Here is a 21264-nt window from a genome sequence, read left to right on the forward strand (position 1 = left end):
AGGTTCATGGGTGGAACCCGCAAGTTGATCACCAAAACATACATCAAGTGAATCAATAGAATAACCCATTGTCACCACGGTTATCCCACGCAAGACATACATCAAGTGTTCTCAAATCATTAAAGACTCAATCCGATAAGATAACTTCAAAGGGAAAACTCAATACATTACAAGAGAGTAGAGGGGAGAAAAATCATAAAATCCAACTATAATACCAAAGCTCGCGATACATCAAGATCGTATCACCTCAAGAACACGAGAGAGAGAGAGAGAGAGAGAGAGAGAGAGAGAGATCAAACACATAGCTACTGGTACATACCCTCAGCCCCGAGGGTGAACTACTCCCTCCTCGTCATGGAGAGCGCCGGGATGATGTAGATGGCCACCGGTGAAGGTTCCCCCCTCCGGCAGGGTGCCGGAACAGGGTCCCGATTGGTTTTTGGTGGCTACAGAGGCTTGAGGCGGCGGAACTCCCGATCTATTCTGTTCCCCGAAGGTTTTAGGGTATATTGGTATACATAGGAGGAAGAAATACGTCAGGGGAGCCACGAGGGGCCCACGAGGGTGGAGGGCGCGCCCCCCTGCCTCGTGCCTTCCTCGTTGATTCCCTGTCGTGCACTCCAAGTCCCCTGGATTGCTTCCGTTTCAAAAATAACTTTCCCGAAGGTTTCATTCCGTTTGGACTCCGTTTGATATTCCTTTTCTACGAAACACTGAAACAAGGGAAAAAACAGAAACTGGCACTGGGCTCTGGGTCAATAGGTTAGTCCCAAAAGTAATATAAAAGTGCATAGTAAAGCCCATAAAACATCCAAGATGGATAATATAATAGCATGGAACAATCAAAAATTATAGATACGTTGGAGACATATCAGTCGCCGCGGCGGACGGCGCTAGATTGGGGAGTGGAGGGGATTTGCGATGCAGAGACGACGGGATGGAGTGAGTAAGTGCGGGTGGTTGAGCAACGGCAGGCGAGTGAATGAAGGGGATACTGGCAACGGAGGAGCAGTTGACGATGGTGGAGGCGTTCGGGGCGAGCGTCGGTTAGCCCGAACGCGCGGCGCTGTCCTACGTGGCAGAAACACGGTGCCAAGATTCGTGCTGGCGATCTGACGGCGATGGACGCTCTCGGACCGAATGACGAAAACGCGGTGCGTTCGGGGATTATCGATTCCGATAATATTCGACACAACTCTAACAAACTCCACCTTGGCGAATATTCTTCACCACCTTGAATTCGTCTGTGCGTCAAACCTCTATGTACATTGGACTTGAGATACGTCATGAGCACCGCTGCTACTCCAGACTCCACGTGACTCCACCTGCAACTGTAGTCCCTTCTCGTCTTCCTCACAGTCAACAATCGAGCAAAATTAAGTTCCTCATTACTCTATTCATGCTTCCAACTTTCGAAGAATCCGTTCAACGCCATCACACACCGACTACTGTCTGCGTGAAAGTGAACAACTCACATATTGGACGCCACATATAAGATTACCTGAACTCAACGTCGCCGCTCTTTCTTGACCGTCTGTCTGAAACTTGAAGGAATTTCACCGTTGCCCTGTGTCACCCTGAGTCAAATTCACAATTGTCTCACCCTTTTCTCGGATAGTCTCTGACATGTCCCACAGCTATAGCACTCCGCCTCCTTCTGTATTTGTCATCCGCACTTTGCCATGTGCACCAAACATCACAGAATATACGGCCATGTACTCTCTCTGTTCTGACAAGTCTATACTTTCCGCCACTTTCTCTGATTCTCCATGGTCAACTCCTGTCCATCAACCGGCACCGATAGACCCAGTCACCAACTTGAATCTGGTACTTGTCAACACTACATCAGCACCCCTTGCACACTTTGTCTAACAACATATCTGACCACCGGTGCCTTGGTCTGTCGCTGTGTCCCGTGCTTACCGCACGCCTCGCCGCTATCACTGCGTCGAGCCTCTGCTGTCCTGGTCGAGTCTCCCGGGTAGCTTGCCCACAATGCCTCAACCCCCACTGCAGAGAACCATCGATCATCACCGACCGATGCCGAGTATCACGTCTCCATCGAACCATTGGGCCCCAGTCCGATCCACGTGTCTCTCGCTGTCCCGCTGAAATAGGCTTCGACTCTCCATGCATTTACGCCGTAGCCCCTCCATCAGCACAGAGTGAAGTCGTCCATCAGACTCCAGCTCCACCTTCAACATGACTCCATGGTGGTTGTACGTGCCACCCTCCCGCGCCCTGTCGACTCCAAGCTCTCATGTGCACCGTCTTGAATCAACCCCGCGCCATAGTCTGTCGAAGCCGCACAAGCCCTCAGGCCTGCACCACGTGTTTCCACGCCCCAGAAGCTGGCCACCATCAGCATCACGCTCATATGTCATCGTCGCTGAAATCACCGCCATCTTCTGCTTTGACCAACATCCACGTCAGTCCATCAGACAATCCAGTCCGATCCAACCGAAATTATCCGACTGAAGCCATGTTCCACCCTGCGTCGTGTCCGCCCCGCACATCTACGTGCATTGCTTGACGCCCTATGTATGCATGATCCTTGCCACGACGTGCTCCAGACTCCTACAAGCCTTATACGCACGTCGCCAGCATGCCTCTGCACGCTCCAAGCCCCCTTCAAACTTGTGCCCACCGCTTTGACAGCTCCCCAATTACTTCTAACCTCGCCCAGAGTTCTGAAAAACTTTTGCGTCCAATAAACCAATTTACCATCGATTCTCCATGGAGCACCTTATTCTCAGATGTCGAGTAAACCCTAATCAAGCTTAGGCAGTGCACAATATTCCTGCAACCTTCTGTGTACCCTTAGCACATATGGATCAATTCCTCCTTTTAATCCACCTCAATGCTCCTGGAAACTGGTGCGCCTTGGGGCTTGCACCTTTTTTTCTGTAACAAATCACGTGACTTCAAGCTCATGCAATGCCTTGGCAACCTCCTGTAGTCCTAGCGCACCAACAACAACAGTAGTCGCTGATTGCCACCACGCCTTGGGCCTTGGCTTCCTGCAGCCTACTTTCCTGCGGCCCCTTGGGCCACACGCCCTTCAAGCTGCTAGCCTCCCCGCGCCGGCCTGCACGCCGCGCTCCAGCATCGATGGATGATCCGGTCCCTCGCCTCCTGTACGTGCGTGTGCCACGCAACCCTAGCAGCTTTGCACAACCGCCGTACGCTAGGACCGATTTCGATCTGCTGTTGCTTGCAGAAGACTCCACGGCTCCATGCATCTGCTAGCTTCCGATTGCTTCCATGAAAAAAATCCTTGTCACCGATCCATCTTGCTAACCGCCACTGATGCTGCTCTCCTCGGCTCCTAAAACCGACGCAACTTCTTCGTGGTTGATTCCCGCACAATGAACCTGACAAAATCTTCCGTTTTCTTCCTTTAGATCAACTATCCGCATCCTCCTCGTAACCTTACTCATAATACCACTTGTTAGAATAAATCCGAGGTCACCGTCGATCTATCAAGGACCAAGCAATCACACGAGCAAGGCACCGAGATTTGTTAACGGGGTTCACCGATATGACTACATCCCCGGGGCTTGACTATGGGCGCTCCTTCTCATGACATCGCTACAATACCGCATCCAGTCGCCCTGGACACCGGCACATGCCGCCAGCTTCCCCTGCGTTCCGGTGCTATTATGTTGGCATAGGTTACATCATGTGTCTACCCCCGCTATATATGAGAGGCTTAGGATACAAGTGTCCTATTAGGACACAACTCCTACCCTGTCTACACAAAGTACGACTCCAAGTCCAACTATAACCTAACTTGTACAATAATATTCGACACAACTGTAACACCGGACGCGCACGCCGGAGTAGGAGGCGCGGCCGCCTGCCATGAGAGGCTGCGGGCAAGGGAAAGGGAGGCTGTGGAGAGCTCTGTCCGCCGCCGACGTGAGTTACCGGCGGATTCCGGCGAGGACCAGCGGCTCCTCGCGTGGGTCTGCCGCCGGTCGCTTACGATGGTGGAGACGGACGCTCGGCGGCTCCGCCGGAGGAACGCCTAGGCTCTTCGTCTTGCCATCGAGCAGTCCAAGCGGGAGGCGGTGGTGAAGGCGAACGAGGCGGCTCAGCTGGCCAAGCTCAGGCGCCAGCAAGACTAGGACGTCAAGCGCCTCAAGGGCCTCGTCATCGTCGACTCCTCCTACTCTGGCGACGACGGCTCCTCCTCCGATGAATCGTACGATCCTCCACCAGCGGACGGCGGATAAGCTACGTCAGCGACCAGAAGGGGAAAGGGTCGTCCCGAAAGTGGTGAAGTTGATTTTAATTTCAAAGTTTAGATGTAGTATATAGTTGTCCGTCGTTTGTGTGAACTTTGGTGGATCTTTTGGAGAACTATTGTGCAATTTCTATGTTCGGAGCTAATCTACGTAGTTTGATCGACGTTGCATACTATAGTATGGATAGAGGGGTTTGGATGTGAGAGACACGGATGTAGACGACACGATTTAAGATGTGCCTGGTCACTATCCGCGGACCCGTCTGGGCGCGCCCGCGGGCGTTTGGGGGTCCGGATTTGCCAAGTCCAACTATAGACGCTCTAAGATTAGAGCACATACATACGCATGCGCCACATGCAATGCACGACCGGGTCGTGGATCCATCACGTGCATGGGAGCTCGGGCGTATGCACGGTGAGGAATCGCTAGCTCATCGAGAAGCATTAACGTGCGCATCAAGGGCGCCTCCTCGCTCATGCCACGTCGATTTTACTGTGTAGAAGGGAAAAAGTTAAAAACACGATGACCCATCGATTCTTCTCTTTTTCATCTCTCACACGCAAGCCTTTTCTCGTCTCCTCTCTCGCCTCCTGCGACCCCTCGCCGCCGCCACCACCCACACCGGCCCGATTCCGGCAAGTCCCGGCGACGGGTGGCACCCACCCAAATCCATCGCGATAGGCCTTCCGCTCTCACTCCTGACCCTCAGCGGGGCTAGGGTTTCAGGCATGGCGTCCCCTTCGTCGGCGGTGAGGCTCCAGCGGCCTCCGGTGGCTCGTCCAAGTCGCCTTCCCCGCCACCCCCCTACACGCGAAGATCTGCCTCATGGATGGTCCTTCCATGCCGATGGCCATGAGGTGCACGCCGTGAGTTGGGCCATGCCTTCTCTGCACCGGTGAGTTCATCCCCCTCCTCCTCCTCTCTACTCCGGTCGAGCTCTGGCCCTCGCCTCTATTTCTGTCTCTCTCAGATTTGATGCAGCAGCCTCCTGTCTCCATCGACGAGGAGGGCGACTGGGACCCAAGCGCAAGCCGATGAGCTTGATGAGGACACCGTCCTGATCTTCACCTCGACTATTCCCCACACAAGGTCGTGCCTCTGCCCCTCTTCCTGCTGCTGCTACTGCTCTAGACTGGTTTTGAGTTATCTTGTTGGTTGTGAAACTATCAACTTTGTTTTGGGTGATACACGCTGCTGTTTTGGGAGATTTCAGACTTTTGTTATGTTGTGCGCACACATACATGCAACTTTGCTTCATAAACATAGAGCAGTCCTTTGATTCATTTTTGTTCCAGCAAGAAGTATCTATAGCCTGTTTCTAGGGATTCATGTTGGGGATAAAAATTAGTGATTGCTCAATGGAGCCATATAGATAACTGTCCAGCAAAACTTACATACTCTAAACTATGATTAATACATAGTTATGAGCATTTTTTTCCTATTTTTAACAAAGGTTGCCATGGTGCATGTGTTGAAACCCTAAATTTGTGAATATACAAGTGAGATTTCTTTTCTTGTTGCCTATATTCAGAGGTTGTTTTTTGACGATTCTTTGATCATTTTTTGTAGAGATCTGCTTGTAGTTCATACTTGATTGGTACCATAGTTTAATGTACTATCTATCATGTATGTATATGATGACTCCTTTTGAAGGCATTGGATTTCTTAAAGGGAAATTTTAACGATGGTGTATGAAATGGTATGTCGAAAGGTGTGCTTTTTTGGGCTTTATTATCTCTAACTGAAGTTTTGTTCTATTGTCATATTCAAGTGTATAATTCTTTGTTTCCAGTTTCTCGAAGGTAGCCATATTCTGATACTTATTCCCTGATGACTTTAAAGGTTATGTGTGCTATCAAACTGAATTTGACAACACTGGCTTATTCATAGTTCTCTTTTCTTTGCCTAGAACTTATGATTTAAGTCTCATGGCAATTCCACCTTTTTAGGTGCTTGTCAAATATAGGCGGAAAGCTTGACATGGAGGAGACATAGACGTTTGCTGAATATGTGTCTGTGTAGGCCCTTGAGAGGGAGACTGAAGCAAACTCCAACATGTTTTAGGTGCACGTCATCTGTCCCTTGTGCCCGTCTCCCTAGCAAACCTGGAGCATTGTACACTTTGGTATATGTAGTTAGTTACTATTTTACTGGCACTTATGATATTCAGAGCACATACGTGCTTGGTATTACTTCAGTTAAATTGGTGGCATGCCGTAATTACTAGGAACCAATTTGTCAAAATTGGACCCGAAGAAAGTGTTCCTCCCTGTTTTGTGCAGATAATGACTTCTGGTTACATATTGTGACTAGATTAATTAGGCTTACACAGTAACTTTTTCATTGTTCCACTTACAGAAACTGAACTGTTGCAGTGTTAATATATTTAGGCATCCTTGAAGACCTTGTTGTCGCCGTTCCTCGCCGGTGATCTTGAGGGACATAGCTTGATTAATATAATGGTTCTATATCTGCTATAGATCGTTAGTCATTTGCAATAATTTGATAAGATAATGAAATCAAAGGTGTGGCCTCTATTGGTGAGCAGGGTCTGCTATAAAATCGAGAAGAATACAGGGAGGAGTGATGGGTCTGCACGTACCTATAAGAAGATGGCCTGAGGTGATTTGCTTCTATTTTCATGATATACAGGTGTAGGCTTTGTTGCTACAAAATTTTGCTGATGTTGTGTTATAAATTTCCGTTATTGTGATTTGTCGCATCTAATGATCTCGAATCTAGGTGAGAGTTTGGTACTGCGATTTGGTTCATAATTCTTATACGGAATCAACGTGTCGTAGTTTGTCAATATCATCTGAACTAGACCATCTGACATTTCATAAGCTTTACCTCAACGGAAAACGAAGACATTACCTCAACGGAAGGCGAGCGGTGTTCTGAAGAAACTGGAGAAGGACGAGTCGCTAGACTGGGACAAGTACATGAAGTATTCTCAGAGGTATAGATTTCTGTTCATTTGGATTTCAGCACATAGTATTTTAGTTTTTTGCATATCTCTTTCATGTCGTGGCGTTGTTTCATTAGTGTTGGTTATAACTTCGCTGTTTTTGCGTCCTGCCAAATTTGGAGGATCATGAAAGAATACTAGCATCATGGTTTCAGTTGGAATATATGAAAAAATATTAGAAAACCTGAAGATAATCATAACATAACCTGCATTTTCTATGTCAGAAAATAAGGGATGCACTGATTCTCTATAAGCTCATCAAACGACTTCTGCAAGACGATACAAATGGGTGGAAAAAGTAACTCAGAAAGTCAAACCAAATAATTAAAACCAGTGATGTACTATGTTCATGTTTTTGTATGGAAACCTTTAAAAGATATCGTTACCAGCATACAAATGGGTGGAAATAGTAAGTGAGATAGTCGAACCAAATAATTAAAACCAGTGAGGTACTATGTCATTGTTTTTTATGGAAACCTTTAAAAGATATCATTGCCAGCCTATGGATTTGCATTTCTTTTTAACTGTCCAGCTCCTAACCATTGCTGTTTTGTAGTGGCCGTAGATGAAAACAACTTTTAGTCAGATTCCCTATTGCACACTGAATTAGTTCAATGTATGCATTTACACCTCTTTTCAACTATGTTATACTACAGAAGTCGAGCACCATGACAATTCACTATTCAGACACTTCATATCTCACTTGAAAATATGTTCCCTTCTTTATACCCTATATATTAGATTTTTTGTAATTTTAGGGTCATCCTAATTATTTCAAAATTTAGGCCATTCTAAATTATTTGGAACCAGCATTGCTGGAAACAAATGCAGTGACCAGTATGCATCAGTTACTGTAATATTTCTGGAACCGTGTTATCACCACATATTTTAACTGAAATGAATATGATTTAATTCGTATCCTTGTTAAGATAAGGATAGATACAAGTGGTATGCTTTTGGCAGTACTTAATAAATCAACAAAAATAATGTATTAGACAATTCCTTTGAACTTTCCTTCAAAAGGATGAATTCGAGTACCACATTCAAAAGATAGCTAAATGATTCAGTTTAGTAACTCTAGATCAAACATGTTCCACAATAATGGGGAGATGTTTGGTTGTGATCATTGCTGCAGCTAATTGTCGCGGGATTGTTTGTCTGCTTGGATTCCTTTCAGTCTTTGCCCATCATTATGCTTGCAAGAATTGTGATGACTGTTTGGGCAGTGCTGAAAACTAGGTGGGTTCACGATGATGCTGTAAACTTGATGATTTACACATAGATTATGTGCATTGCTATGGAGTATTATGTTGTTAGGTGCAGATTATTCAGGGTGTATATTGATGTGGGAGAGGAGCTCCAACTCATGCCCTAGAGTGTGAGGAAGAAGCAGGGGGTGGTGGCCTTGGAGAGAAGGGTGGGCGCTTGCGGCGGTGGAGGAGCCACGCTTGCTGGCTGCAGTGTCTACTCGGGGTGGAGGTGGAGCGAAGCAGCGGTTTCGCGCAAGGCCTGGCTGAGGCCAGCGAGTTTAGGGGTTGCCGTGCCCTGCATACTTGGCCAGGGTAAATTGTGCTAGCTTTCAGATTATTCATCTTCGTTTTACCCTGTGAAATATCTGCTCAAATTAGTTATGAAAGGACACAGCTCAGCTGTTGTAATCTTGTTTTATCTGAATCCATGGATAAACCACAGATTGCTTGCTCTCTTGGAGCAGTTATAATTTGCATAGCTATTTTTTAAGATTCATTTTGCTCGGTGTCAGTTTTTGTGTTGCAAAAAACCATTGCATGAACATGTGCCAGGCATGGCCCAAACAAGAAAGTGAAAGGGGCGCTATCCCACCTGGGACCGCCAAGGGGTGACTGCTCGCCTATGCCACGTCGCAATTTACTGTCGCTCAATTAACACCTCCCCAGGGTAAACTTTCGATGACTTTTTCCTTGCTTCGTCCAGAAGAGAGCCGCAGCCGCCTCGAGCAATGGAGTCCGACTCCTCTTTTTCTCTCCGCACGCAACCTCTCCTTTCCTCTTCTCCTAGGGTTGCGTCGCCACCGCAGCCTACTCCGACGCCGTCCACTGGAGAAAGCGTTCTCCCCAGATCCGCTTCTCCCCCAAACCATCTCATCTTCTTATTCCACCCGGCTTCCATGATTGTTGCAGAGGAGGAGGAGGAAGGGGATGGCAAAATCTCGGGAGAGAAAAAAACCGGCAAGCAAGTGAGAAGGATGTCATGGCAGACGTACGTTGACGAGCCGCTGCTCTGCGACATCGACGACCGGCGCCTCACCGCCGCCCCATCCTCGGCCACGACGGCGCTGCCTGGGCACAGTCCGAGTCCTTCCCCGAGGTCCTCCTTCTTCGTTAAATTATCTACATCTACTGCTCCCATTGATACTCCTTGTTCTGTTTTACTTAGTTTACCTGGTCAATCTATGTTTGACTTGACTGAGATCTCGCTTGTCCGGGTGGCTGCGAGCTTGATGAGTTGGTGAATTCAGTTTTTACTTGCTTGATGTAACCGTAATCTAGGATGAACAACGTACCCGTGTAGTTCGTTGGTTCTACAGGAACGCTGCTGGTTGGAGGGGTGGGGGAGCGCCTAGATTTCAAGTACATATGTGGTTACTTGTGTTGAGAATTTTGTTATAAGCATCTGTAACTTACTAATGGAAGCACATTGCAGGGTGATATCTATGTGGCCGTACAGATGAAAGTTGATTTTCCAGCTAGCCCAATTTTTTTTTCCAAAATTTAGAAGTATTGTTTTAATGCTACAAGTAATTCCTATAGAGACATGGCTTGGATCATCAGATTGCAGGGAGCATAAAGTTTGTTTGTGTTGTTACTATTTCAAACTATATTAAACTGTGGCTACATAATTTTTAGTGAATGAATGGGGAAGGAAGATCCACTGCTCGATATTCTTTTTTGCGACTCCATTAGTTTGTATGTTCAGTTGGAAAACTTTTGCTCTTTTATGTTACACATCATTCTTGTTTTTTTTCGAAAGATTATATTGCATCAGTCTTATGACTTATGATCAGTGTGTTTCTACATTCAACAGGTCAAACCTGAAGAACTTACTGCAGTAATAAATGACTTCGATGAACCACCTACTTTGGCACCAACTGGATTATTCCTTGGTGGTACAAAGTCGCCATGAAGGCAGCCAACGCACGCGACCTCCCTCTCTCTCGCTTCCTCTCCCATGTAACCCGCCGCCACTAGCGACATCACGCTCAAGGCCGTCTTCGAGGACATCGACAAGTTCTACCTCATCATGGAGCTCTGCAACGGCGGCCGCTTGCTGGACGAGATGGCCAGGTATGTTACCTTCTCATAGTTGCAAGCTACATTTGTGATCAAGGATTTCATGTCAGTGGTGAAGTACTGCCACTAAATGGGCGTCATCCACAGGGACATTAAGCCGGAATATATTTTGCTCACCGGAAACAGGGAAGATGAAACTAGCAGATTTTGGATAGGCAGCATGAGTCACCAATGGTATTTTTTTGCTAATATCTTAAGCTTTCTTCACACATCATGTAGAATTTTATATGGAGCCATCTTGGTACAGTTATCTTCTTCGTAATAGTAAAGGCCAAAGAGAAATTTCCATGTCTTCGTGCATTTTAATTTCAAGTACCACTACAATGTTGCAAATGATAGATTATATTCTTATAAGCTTAGTTTCCTCAAAAGTTTGATCTTTAATAATGGATGCTTCCTTCACTTTGACTTTCAAAGTATAATAAACAAGAACACCAAAAGGCCACAGATGTGTAACGATCTTTGATTGTTCCCGTTTCTCTTGTTGCTTTGCATCCGATTTATTTTTTAGGAGACTAATTCAAAGAACCCTTGCCAATGAAGCAGCATGGGCTGGAGAAATAGCGCTAAAACTTCGTTAAGTCGAAGTAGGCAGTATCCTTTCTGAATGGCCTTCTTTCTTCCTCATATGTCAATTACAAACAAACATGCTTCTGCTGATGCTTAGAAGAAGCCAAGGAGTATGTGTCCAGAACCTCTTTTATATTACCAAGCAATACATATTTTCTGAATGCACATGATAGAACTGAACGGATTTTTGTTATCTTGCATGATGCCTTGTTGGTGTGATACTGAAAAATTCTGATGTATAGGTTTTTCTCAATGACGGTTCTGACTTTGATAATTTATTAGAAGAAAGAGCGGGAAAAATTGAGAGGATGCTGAAATGACTCAAATAGAACTACTAGATCTCCGTGCTAGCAAGCTAAGTATGTTCGAGGAAATAATACGATGCAGTAAATTTCTTGTGATCGTGGGGATTCTTTACAGAATTAGCAATTTTGATTCGCTTCATTGCAAAAATGATACCATTGGATTTTAGAAGTAGAAATAAATCGACCGTAAGTCCAACATTTGACCATAGAAGGTTTTATAATCTTCAGTAATTAGTATGGTATTATAACATCTAGAATTGATGGTTTTACATAGTTGGTATGCAATATGAGTAATTTACCATGTTAACGGGATTACTGTTGCCATGGTTCTCATGTTTCAATCAGAATACACTTCATTTAGCAAGCACGAAGCGGCTGCGAGCACGCCACCGGTGTTGGGTCGATGGTGTCATGCCTTAGCGGCCCCCTCTTCCCCGAGCTCCAGATCCTTGGCACCAGCAGTGAGGTAAGCAACGACACCTCCTCTTCCATCATTTTTTCACCATCTCCAATTCAGGAGCTTTATTAGATTTGCTTGGGTTTGTATGAAAGGTTGACTAAAATTTTGAAGGACGTCCCATATACTTTAGTTCTTATATGTTTGTCTTAAATTCTTATGGCTTGATCTCTGCCCATAGGAATTTGACTACTGGTTTTGTTGTCTATTAAAATGGATAATGGATAATACAAATTTGGTGACTAAGCTTGGCGACTAAACTTGGCGACAAGCTCCCCGTCTCTATTCTCGTGCACTTCTTGCTGCATGTATCCTCCGTCTCTATTCTTAGGAGACATGCTGAAGAGTGTCTTCCTCTTGTTGCTTCGCAGGGCATGTCAAGAACTGGCAGCCAAGGATCTCCATGGACTGAGTGGCATTTCTTGGTGATATTACAATTTGAGCATTCGGTTTGAAGCCCCTTTAAATTTTTAGTCGTTGTGTTCTTATTGTTTTGGTGTAGCACTTCATGTCACAGTTGAATGCTGAATTCATTACTTCATGAGTATGTGTGGCCTCTCTCCCTCTGTCTGATTCTATACATGCCTTCCAATGTTTTGTGTTTCAGATGCCCTAATCTTCTTGTATTTTAATGTCATTTATTTAGCTCTTTTGAAATTTATAGTGCAACTTCTTACTTAAATGCCATGTCCATGCATGTGTTACCAAAGATAGAAAGAAGAAATTGGAATGGGCGGCTGCCAATCTGGCACCGTCTAGCTTCCTCTCAGGAGGCGCCACAAGGTGGCGCTCCAACCCCTAGTTCTTCTCACAATATGCATGTACTGGCATGGCGGTCAGATACTCAAGGGTAGGTCATGGTGTACAGCAGAGCAGAGGCGGAGGCGCGGGGCCAACCACCGACAGATTGTCCCGTGAACTGGCGTCATAACTTTGCTCAGGCCAACTTCAGCGCATGATCTCAAACGGACGTTCATTTTGCCCGGATTCTGTCCGTTTAAGGCAGGCAATGAGGTCGTGTCCGGGCCTTTTGTGGGATGCGGTGGCCGTGTGCCCAACGCCCGGCCGTATCCTTTGGCCGCATCCTGTCCGCCTCATTTTTCTAACGCAAATATTTGAAAGTTCATGCCAGCGGCCCTATTTCACGCCGTCAACACAACCCGTCTACACGCCCTCGCCAGTAACACAGCTAGCATCGCGGTCGCGCGGCCTCCAACGCAGCGCGCTTGGCGGCGAACTTGGCTGCGACATTCTTGCCCTTGACGACCGCCCTCTGGTTCCTCCTCTTCACCGATTCCGCGTCCATCTTTGCGAACTCCGCCGGCGTGAGTTCCGACTGCGGCTTCTTGGGACCCTTGGCCGCCTTCTTCTTCACCTTTGCGGGCGGGTCGACGCCCTGGTTGCCGGAATTCGGCGGGGCATCGGCCATGGGCGGGAGAGGGTGGTGGGCGGGACGTGGGATGGTTTGGGGAGAAATGGCGCGAAATGTGGCGCCGGGCTGGTGCTTTGTGCCACCTACGGGCGGGCCAGGGGAGGACAAGCGCGCGTGTCCCGCCGGTCCGCGCGCCGTTCGTTTCACCTCAAAAGCGGCCCAAACTTGGACCGGGGATGGGTCGAAAGCGGACATAAACAGACAAAAGTCCGTTTGCGTCTGCGCGCTGGGCCGTTTGGTTTGTCCGTTTTACCCCAAATGGACGCACCAGACAGGATGGGGCCGCGCGCTGGAGTTGGCCTCAGGCTGGTCGTAGTGAGAATATCATAGCTAGTATCATGCATGCCAACTGGACAATTTTGATGAGGTGTCATAGAATTAAATGAAGAAAGAGAGAGTTGAGTATTATATCATGATACCGTATCATAATAAATATTATGCTACTATGTGTCATGCATTACAATAAATAAAGTACACATGATACTAATATATGATACTATATGCATTAGGGAGGTAGTATCATACACTATTATCATGATCATATGCATGATACTAGTTTATTATGATACTCTCCATTACAACCAGCCTCAGAAGCTCAGTCTCCGGCTTGGTTTTCCGAGATCGCCGTGGTCATACTCCAGGGGTACGTGGTAATTAAAAGATGCCAAGTTGCAATCGCCATGGCGATTTCCCTCCGGTTTGTCTATGGACCACCCATGCAGTACGCTCTCCCGTTTTATCTCTGGTGGTCAAACTCAGCTAGTCGGTCCACTTCCTTGACTTTTACACGCGGCAAGTATATGTCCTTGAACCACACGGGCACAACTTTTTCATAATCACCCGCAAACAAAAGGTTTTTCATAATCAAATCTGGCATATGCTATTTATTACTTTCTCTATAAAGAAATATAAGAGCGTTTAGATCACTAAAATAGTGATCTAAATGCTCTTATATTAGTTTGTGGAAGGAGTACATAAAAAGAACATTGGATACAGAAATACAATGGGAATAACTCACACAGAATCATGGACAACTTGGAGAAAGTACCATCAAAGATCTGTCGAGAAGCAAACCTTGTTGAATTCACCGCAATAGTAGACCAAGGTGTAGAGCAGAGATTGGCAATACTGCAAAGCGTGGGGGGGGGGGGGGGGGGGGGGGGGGGGGACCGACCCTATCTAGATGAACTGTCGTGCCAGTATCGCTAGACAAAACACGATTACCATACTTGCAAAGGGTAGAACAAAAGGTATGCTGAATAAGATGACATTGTCGCCGACTATGCCACAAAGCCATACCAGTATGACAACAAGCACCAACCCGTCTTCCAATAAGATTGGCGAAGATAAAAAAACCACGAGCTCTTTGGCAACACCAGACCAAGTGCTATCAAGACAATATTGGCGCCAGATGACTTTTATTCGAGACAACATTTAAGCAACGATTATCACAACATTAAAGCCAAAATGGAAGAAATCTTACTACATACCGGACAAGAGAAAAAAACGTAACGACGTACGTCTTAAAACACATGTTGTTTCCTTTTTGTCAACAGAGTGCCTCGCGTCATTTTATTCAACAACAATTTTCAAAGGCATCGTTGAAATATCATGAAGGACGCCAAGCCAGAGATGGCCGCCTACATCTAACGATAAAGCAAACTTAGCTAAATTATGAATATTGTTTTTGGAGGCCAAGCTCCATTGAGCTCGGTTTTGAAAAAAAAAACAAATTTCATATTTTCTACATTTCAAAAAAATCTAAAAAAACACAGATATACATGAAGGCATAACACACATGTGTGCAAATTTTCATGGCAAAATACATTGAAATGAAGGTTGTGTAAAAAAGACAAATCTGGGGTTTTTTAACACACTAGTAAATGAGCACGTGCAATGCACGTTGATATTAGGGAAAAAATTAACTGCACCTTGATATTAGGTAGGATATCAATTAAGTGTTAATTATAAGATTAATATAGACGTTGATATTTCGTATGCTATCAACTGCACGCTCAACATGTTGAGAGCTCGCCATTGGAGCAATCTAGGTCGTTGGATTGACATGGTTTGATGGCTGAGATTAATTGGATCTGCCCTTTTGAATCTTTTTATATTGGTATAGATGATACTATTCATCCTCCCTGATCATGAATTTGCCTTTTTTTGTACATATCGCATTTCAACGTTTTTCCTACTGAAAATTTACACAAATACGCATAACATCCTTGTTTAGTTCCACAATTTTTTTCAGATTTTTTTGGAACCGAGAAGTTTGATTTTTGATTTTTTTTTCAAATAAAGGCCTCCATGGAGGCCGAGAGCCAAACGTCCGTTCTCCTCATAATTACTCTTCCTATCTTCATGACTAAAATTGCATACTGCAAACTCAAGCTTTATAGCAATAATCTCCCTCGCGATTGCTTCATAATTCCCATCTGTTCCAATCACATCATCTTTCAGTGCAGTTTCACACTCACATGCTACATTGTGTCCAATGAATGTGATGGGCCTAGAACTAGTTGCCTGCACGACTGCGTCCTTGGGAAAAGCTAGAAAATCCTATTCCATGCTTAGGATGACACAAGTTGTGCAACAAGACATAACTCTGCCTCGCCTCTGGCACAATCTATTTCATCGTCTGATTGGGCTGGCCCGGTGAAGTGGTTCGTGGGGATATTCCAAACACCGGTTCGTGGAACTTTCCACCAATTTTGGCTAGTGTGCTGTTAGGATGGTTCCACCTATTTTTTATTTTTTATCTTTCCGTGTTTTTCTTTACGTTTTCGCCGATTTTTCTTAAGTTTTTATTTTTTATTTTTTTAGGTTTCCTCTTTCTTCTTCTTCTTTTTTCTGTTTCTTTTTTACAATTATATGTCCACTCTTTTTAATATACCTTTTACATTTTTCATATACCGTTGTACATTTTTATGACACACATTGATTTTTTTCAAATATATATTCGAAAATTTTGTTGAATACATGTTAAACATTTTTTAAATAAACGTTGAACATTTTTTTAATACAGGTTGCGAATTTTTAATACATGTGAAACATTTTTCGGATACACCTTCAACATTGAAAATTGTGATAAATATTTTTTCAAATACATGTTGATCATTTTCATATGCACGTGGAATTTTATTTTTTTGATACATGTTGGCCATTTTTTGTATGCACGTGGAACATTTTTTTGATCCATGTTGAACCCTTTTTGAAATATATGTTTGAACATTCTTTCGAATACATGTTTAATTGCTTTTGAATCGATGTTTAGCTCAAATACATGTTGAAGATTTGGTTGGACGGTAAGAAACATTTTTTTAAGTCACACAATTTTTAACATGGTATAAACATCTTTTTCAAATTTCATGAATATATTTTGTAACGCATGAACATTTTGTTTAGATCTCATAACGATCTTTATTATGGTACCTTTTTTCTAAATTACATGGATATTTTTACATTGCATTAGTACTTTTTAAAATTTCACAACCATTTTATTGAAACACATGAACACTTATAAAATGTCACGATATTGTTTTGAAGAGTAAGAGCATTTTTTAAAATTACTTGCACACTGTTTCCAATGAGTTAATATGTTTTTCTAATGTGTGGCGATATTTCATACTATATTTTGGAATATATTTATTTATGATGGTTAAAATAAATAAATAAAGCAAAACAAACTAAAGAACTAATGAACAAAGAAGCAAAGAAGAAAGAAATGGATGCACACTTCCGGGGCTACTACTTGGGTGGCCTAACAGTAGCGACGCATGATGCTCGCTGAGGCAAGACCTGCTTCCATCCTCGGCGGATCTCGTTGGATTTTATCATTGTTTGTCTGCAGTGGATCAACTTGGATTCGACTTTCATTCATATGTGTTCACGTGTCTACACGTTGGATCATTTCGATTTACGTTTCTCTTCGTCAGTGACCGTTGTTGAACCGGTGTGTTGGTCCTTTGGGGCCTTAGGACGATGACCTCACGACTGTCTCCTACCAGAAGGTTTGCCCAGCTCCGATGAGTAGAGAGATGACGGCGGTGCACCTTAGACTTGCTGCAATATTTGTACTCATCGCTAGGTGATCTATGAGACTAGATGCAATTTCTATTACTTCTGATGTTCTTCATACATAAAGTTTGATGAACACATCGGAAGTATTTCAAAAAAAAAAATCCCGCTAGATATACTACACTACTAGTACGTGAACGTGACTATGTGAGTCGGTCAAGAGTATTTGCACTGCTGATTCCAGCTGATCTTTTGACCCCGGGCACTGCGTGGCGAGTGGTGACAAGTCTATAGAGCAAATGCACACCCTGCTGCTTGTACTCCTTTTAGTTGATCTCTTGGCCTCGGGCACTGTGAGGTGGTGGCATGTCTGTAGGTCAGCGCGAAGTCTACGCACCGCTTCTTCCAGACCGCGTGCGCCGGAGTGGGCGCCGCTACGCTGGCGTCCATGGATCTCTTGTTTGTCTTGGCCATGCCGTACTCCTCCTGCTCGGGCGCCGGTGCCGTGAGAAGGTCGACACCGAAGAGTCGCACGGTCCTCGTCACCGGTGCCGGCGACGGGGCGGCCGCCGCGTTAAGGGAGGTCGTCGTCGTCGTCGTCGTGGTGGTCTTGGACCGGAGCTTACAGTCGATGAAGAGCTGGTTGTTGCCGGAGGCGGAGCGGTAGAACCCGACCACGTCACCGGCGTGCAGGCCCTTCTCCTTGACGAAGCGGCTCCACCCCTTTGTGAGCACGTAGGTCTGGCTGCTGTTCCAGTACGAGTACCGGAACCTCCACATCTTTCCGACCGCGTCATCGAAGTTGAGCAGCACGCCCTTGCACTCGCCTGGCACGGCGGCGCTCGCAGAAGGGAGCTGCAGCGGGAAGTGCTTCTCGGCGTGCTGCTTCGGGATCACCAGCCGGTTCAGCTTCCCCACGTCGCTGGGCGTGACCGTCTTGTCGAACAGGTGCTCGCGACCCGCCGCGGCTGAAGGAGCCGACGAGGCGGGAGTTGACGACGACGACGTTGGGGACGACGCCGCGGAGGCGAGGAAGGCGCGCTTGTGCTGCGCGAGCTCGGCGGGGTAGATGTGCTTGCGCAGCATGTCCACGACCTCGGCCTTGGAGCGGGCGGCGAGGAAGCGGAGCTCGGCCGCGTCGCCGGGGTCGGACTCGGCGAGCGGGCGGAAGTTGGTAACGGCATCGCGGCCGCGGAAGCGCTGCGCCGCCGCGTCGTAGGCGCGCGCAGCCTCGGCCTCCCCCGTGAACGTGCCGAGCCAGACGCGCTGGTGGCGTTCGTAGATCTGCGCGCCCCACCGCCCGTTGGGCTGCGGCACCACGCCCTTGTATTTGGAGGACGGCAGCCTGCCGACGCGGCCGGAGTCCGCCTCCGCGCCGGGCTCCGGCGCGTCCATGACCGCGCTGGCCCCGCTGCCGACGCGCTGCAGCGGCTTGGTCGCCGGCACGGCCGGCGCCGGAGAGGCCTTCTTGCCCGTGGACGCGCCGCTGCTCACGTCGTCCACGAGGCAGCTCCTCGCGCTGTCCATCCGATCACCACCGAGAGATTAAGAAGATGCTTAGCTAGGAGGGACAGAAGTAGCTTAATTAGCTAAAGGTTGTGTGGAAATGGAGGCAGTTGGTAGAGGAGGAGCAGAGGCAAGTGTGTGTGTGTGTTATATAGAGGATGAGAGGAGGTGGAGGTGAGTGTGAGTGTGGCTAAGCTTGCTAGTGCATACATCAACCACACTATATTCTATTGTTTCATATACTATTTCCGCACATGGGCTTAAGGTTTTGTTTTTGTCTTTCATATGTGTGTAGTAGATGATAGATATACTATTGTTTCTTTTTATTTATACATGCTAGTGTTGTTTGGTACTCCCTTTGTTCCTAAATATAAGTCATTTTAGAGATTTCAATATGAACTATATACGGGTGTATATAGACATACTTTAGAGTATAGATTCACTCATTTTGCTCCGTATGTAATCCATATTGAAATCTCTAAAAAGACTTATATTTAGAAACGGCGGGAGTATTTGCATAGTACTTTAGTTATCTAAACGATTTTATATTCTCACAGAGGGAGTACTTGATATTAGTATTTGTGTTTTAGTTTTATGTTTTGGACTTAGGGTTCCAATTTAAATATTAGATATTTATATAGGCCTCATGGGCGCTTGTGTTGGTGTGGGTCAACTAGTAGATATTTTATGGCGGTGTTAATGGAAATGAAAAATAAAAAGATTAAAGACGATGATGATGATGAACACACTGGTTGGCCAAGCTACGCACGCAGTATGGTATGGTGTGGTTGCGTGAGAAATTCAAAGTGCCATTCTTGCATTCCCTTTTGTTGCCTTCTAGTTTTAACTTTGTTTGGGAGGAAGAAAAGTAGTGGCCTGCCAAGTAACGCATCTCCTGCTTCCACTCGCGTCGCCTCCCCCCAGGCGGCGCCAGGGGCCCCGAAGCCCTAGCGCCGCCAGCACCTTCTTGCCGCCGCTGCCGCCGGCGTGGGCCGCGGTGGCGGCGGGCCCGGTGCCGAAGGTTTCTGGGCGGGTGGATGCGGCGGATCCCATCTGAGGCGGCGGGGGTGGCTCCTCTCATGCGATCCAACGGCGGCGGCTAGGACGGCGAATCCGGGCTGTGCGGCGGGGGCCGGAGCACCATCGCCAGCGGAGCGGCGGCCCTGCATGGACGGCGACGGTGGCAGCGCCCCATCCGGCGGGGTGGGCTGTCCTGGTCGTGATCGTGATGGCGGTCACTGCGGATCCAACGCCCCGTTTGGATCCGTCGCGGGGAGGCCTTCCGCGGACCGGCGGCGCGTGGAGGGACCGGTGAGGAGATGCCGGATCTCCGCCGGAGTACCGACGGCGATATACGTCTTCGTGGCGAGGTTCCGCTCGGTTCCAGCCAGCCACGAGGTCGGGAAGACGTGGCTTCCGGTGAAAATCGCGCCTGACTGCGGTCTTGGCGGACGATGGCGGCGTCTCAGACGTCGTTCCCTTCTGGAGGCATCGTCGTTGTAGGTCACATCAACCTGATCGGGAAGTTCCGAGGAAAACCCTAGATCTGGTATACCGGATCAGACGATGACGGTGCCTTCGGTATCGTTCTCCCTCATGGGGGCATCGTTTTGGAGCAAGTGCTGGTTGGAGGGGACAAGAGGAGGAGCGGTGTTTCCTCTGCTCCATTGATGACGGCGGATCTCGGCGGCGTGGCGCAGTGGAGACTCGGCACCTGATGAGCGGAGAAGGACTCGCGCAGGAGGGTGACGCTGCCTGGCGTCGTGGTGGCGTCGGCGGCAGTTAGACCGGGCGAGGTTGATGCAGCAGTACAGCTCTGAAGATGGATTGGTGGCAGGTGGCTGCGGCGGCCTCATACCCGGCAGGCGTCCTGGTTGAGAAGCACGCCAGACTGATGGGTCCCCATACCCGGCAGGCGTTCTGGTTGGGACCTCAAGTCTTAGATGTTAGGTTTGGCTGCGAGGTCTGTTTGGTTTTAGACCAAGACTTTCAGCGCCCCTACATCGACTGGATAGGGATAGCGACAGATGTTGCTTAGTTTGGTGGCTTTAGGCTTATTGTTGTATGACTCTGTAAGGTCTTGTGTCAATAATTAATAAAATGGCCGTATGCATCATCCAGATGCCGAGACCGGGGGTCGTCCTCCTTTTTTTAAAAAAAAGTAACGCATCTCCTCCTCCTTCTGGTAACGCCTGCAAGTGGAAGAACAAATGTGTGGGAGCTGAGCTAGCTGCTGACCCATTTCTGTTGTGGCGCTTATGCAACAGGCAATACATTGTTGTGTGCCGGTCTCTCATAGTAAACCATGACGCCGATGGTGGTGTAGAATTTTCTCGGAGTTCTAGATCGATGGGTATGCATGTCCGCATCGGTCGATCGATTTGTCGATTGCTATTCGGTATTTTTGATCTTTTATTGACTATTCAC

At 46.9% G+C, this 21264-nt stretch overlaps 1 protein-coding gene, 1 long non-coding RNA gene and 1 pseudogene across 2 annotated transcripts; 2 read left to right on the plus strand and 1 right to left on the minus strand.

The window, feature by feature from the left end:
- Window positions 1–4797: 4797 nt before the first annotated feature.
- On the plus strand, window positions 4798–8964 carry LOC123175027 (uncharacterized). Its single transcript, XR_006487557.1, has 2 exons — window positions 4798–5339; window positions 6200–8964. It is a non-coding gene; the product is annotated as an uncharacterized lncRNA (long non-coding RNA).
- A 478-nt stretch (window positions 8965–9442) lies between these two features.
- On the plus strand, window positions 9443–12495 carry LOC123175014 (profilin-4-like; annotated as a pseudogene).
- Window positions 12496–17374: 4879 nt separating this feature from the next.
- On the minus strand, window positions 17375–19020 carry LOC123175038 (AP2/ERF and B3 domain-containing protein Os05g0549800-like). Its single transcript, XM_044590139.1, has one exon. The coding sequence runs from the start codon at window positions 18856–18858 to the stop codon at window positions 17620–17622; it is 1239 nt and encodes a 412-aa protein (XP_044446074.1). The 5' UTR covers window positions 18859–19020; the 3' UTR covers window positions 17375–17619.
- Between the last annotated feature and the right edge of the window lie 2244 nt (window positions 19021–21264).

This window comes from Triticum aestivum, chromosome 1D (genome assembly GCF_018294505.1).
Source record: "Triticum aestivum cultivar Chinese Spring chromosome 1D, IWGSC CS RefSeq v2.1, whole genome shotgun sequence".
NCBI classification, from domain to species: Eukaryota; Viridiplantae; Streptophyta; class Magnoliopsida; order Poales; family Poaceae; genus Triticum; species Triticum aestivum.

Coding starts and splice junctions, on each gene's coding strand:
- LOC123175038 (XM_044590139.1), bottom strand. CDS start 18,858: ATGGACAGCGCGAGGAGCTGCCTCGTGGACGACGTGAGCAGCGGCGCG.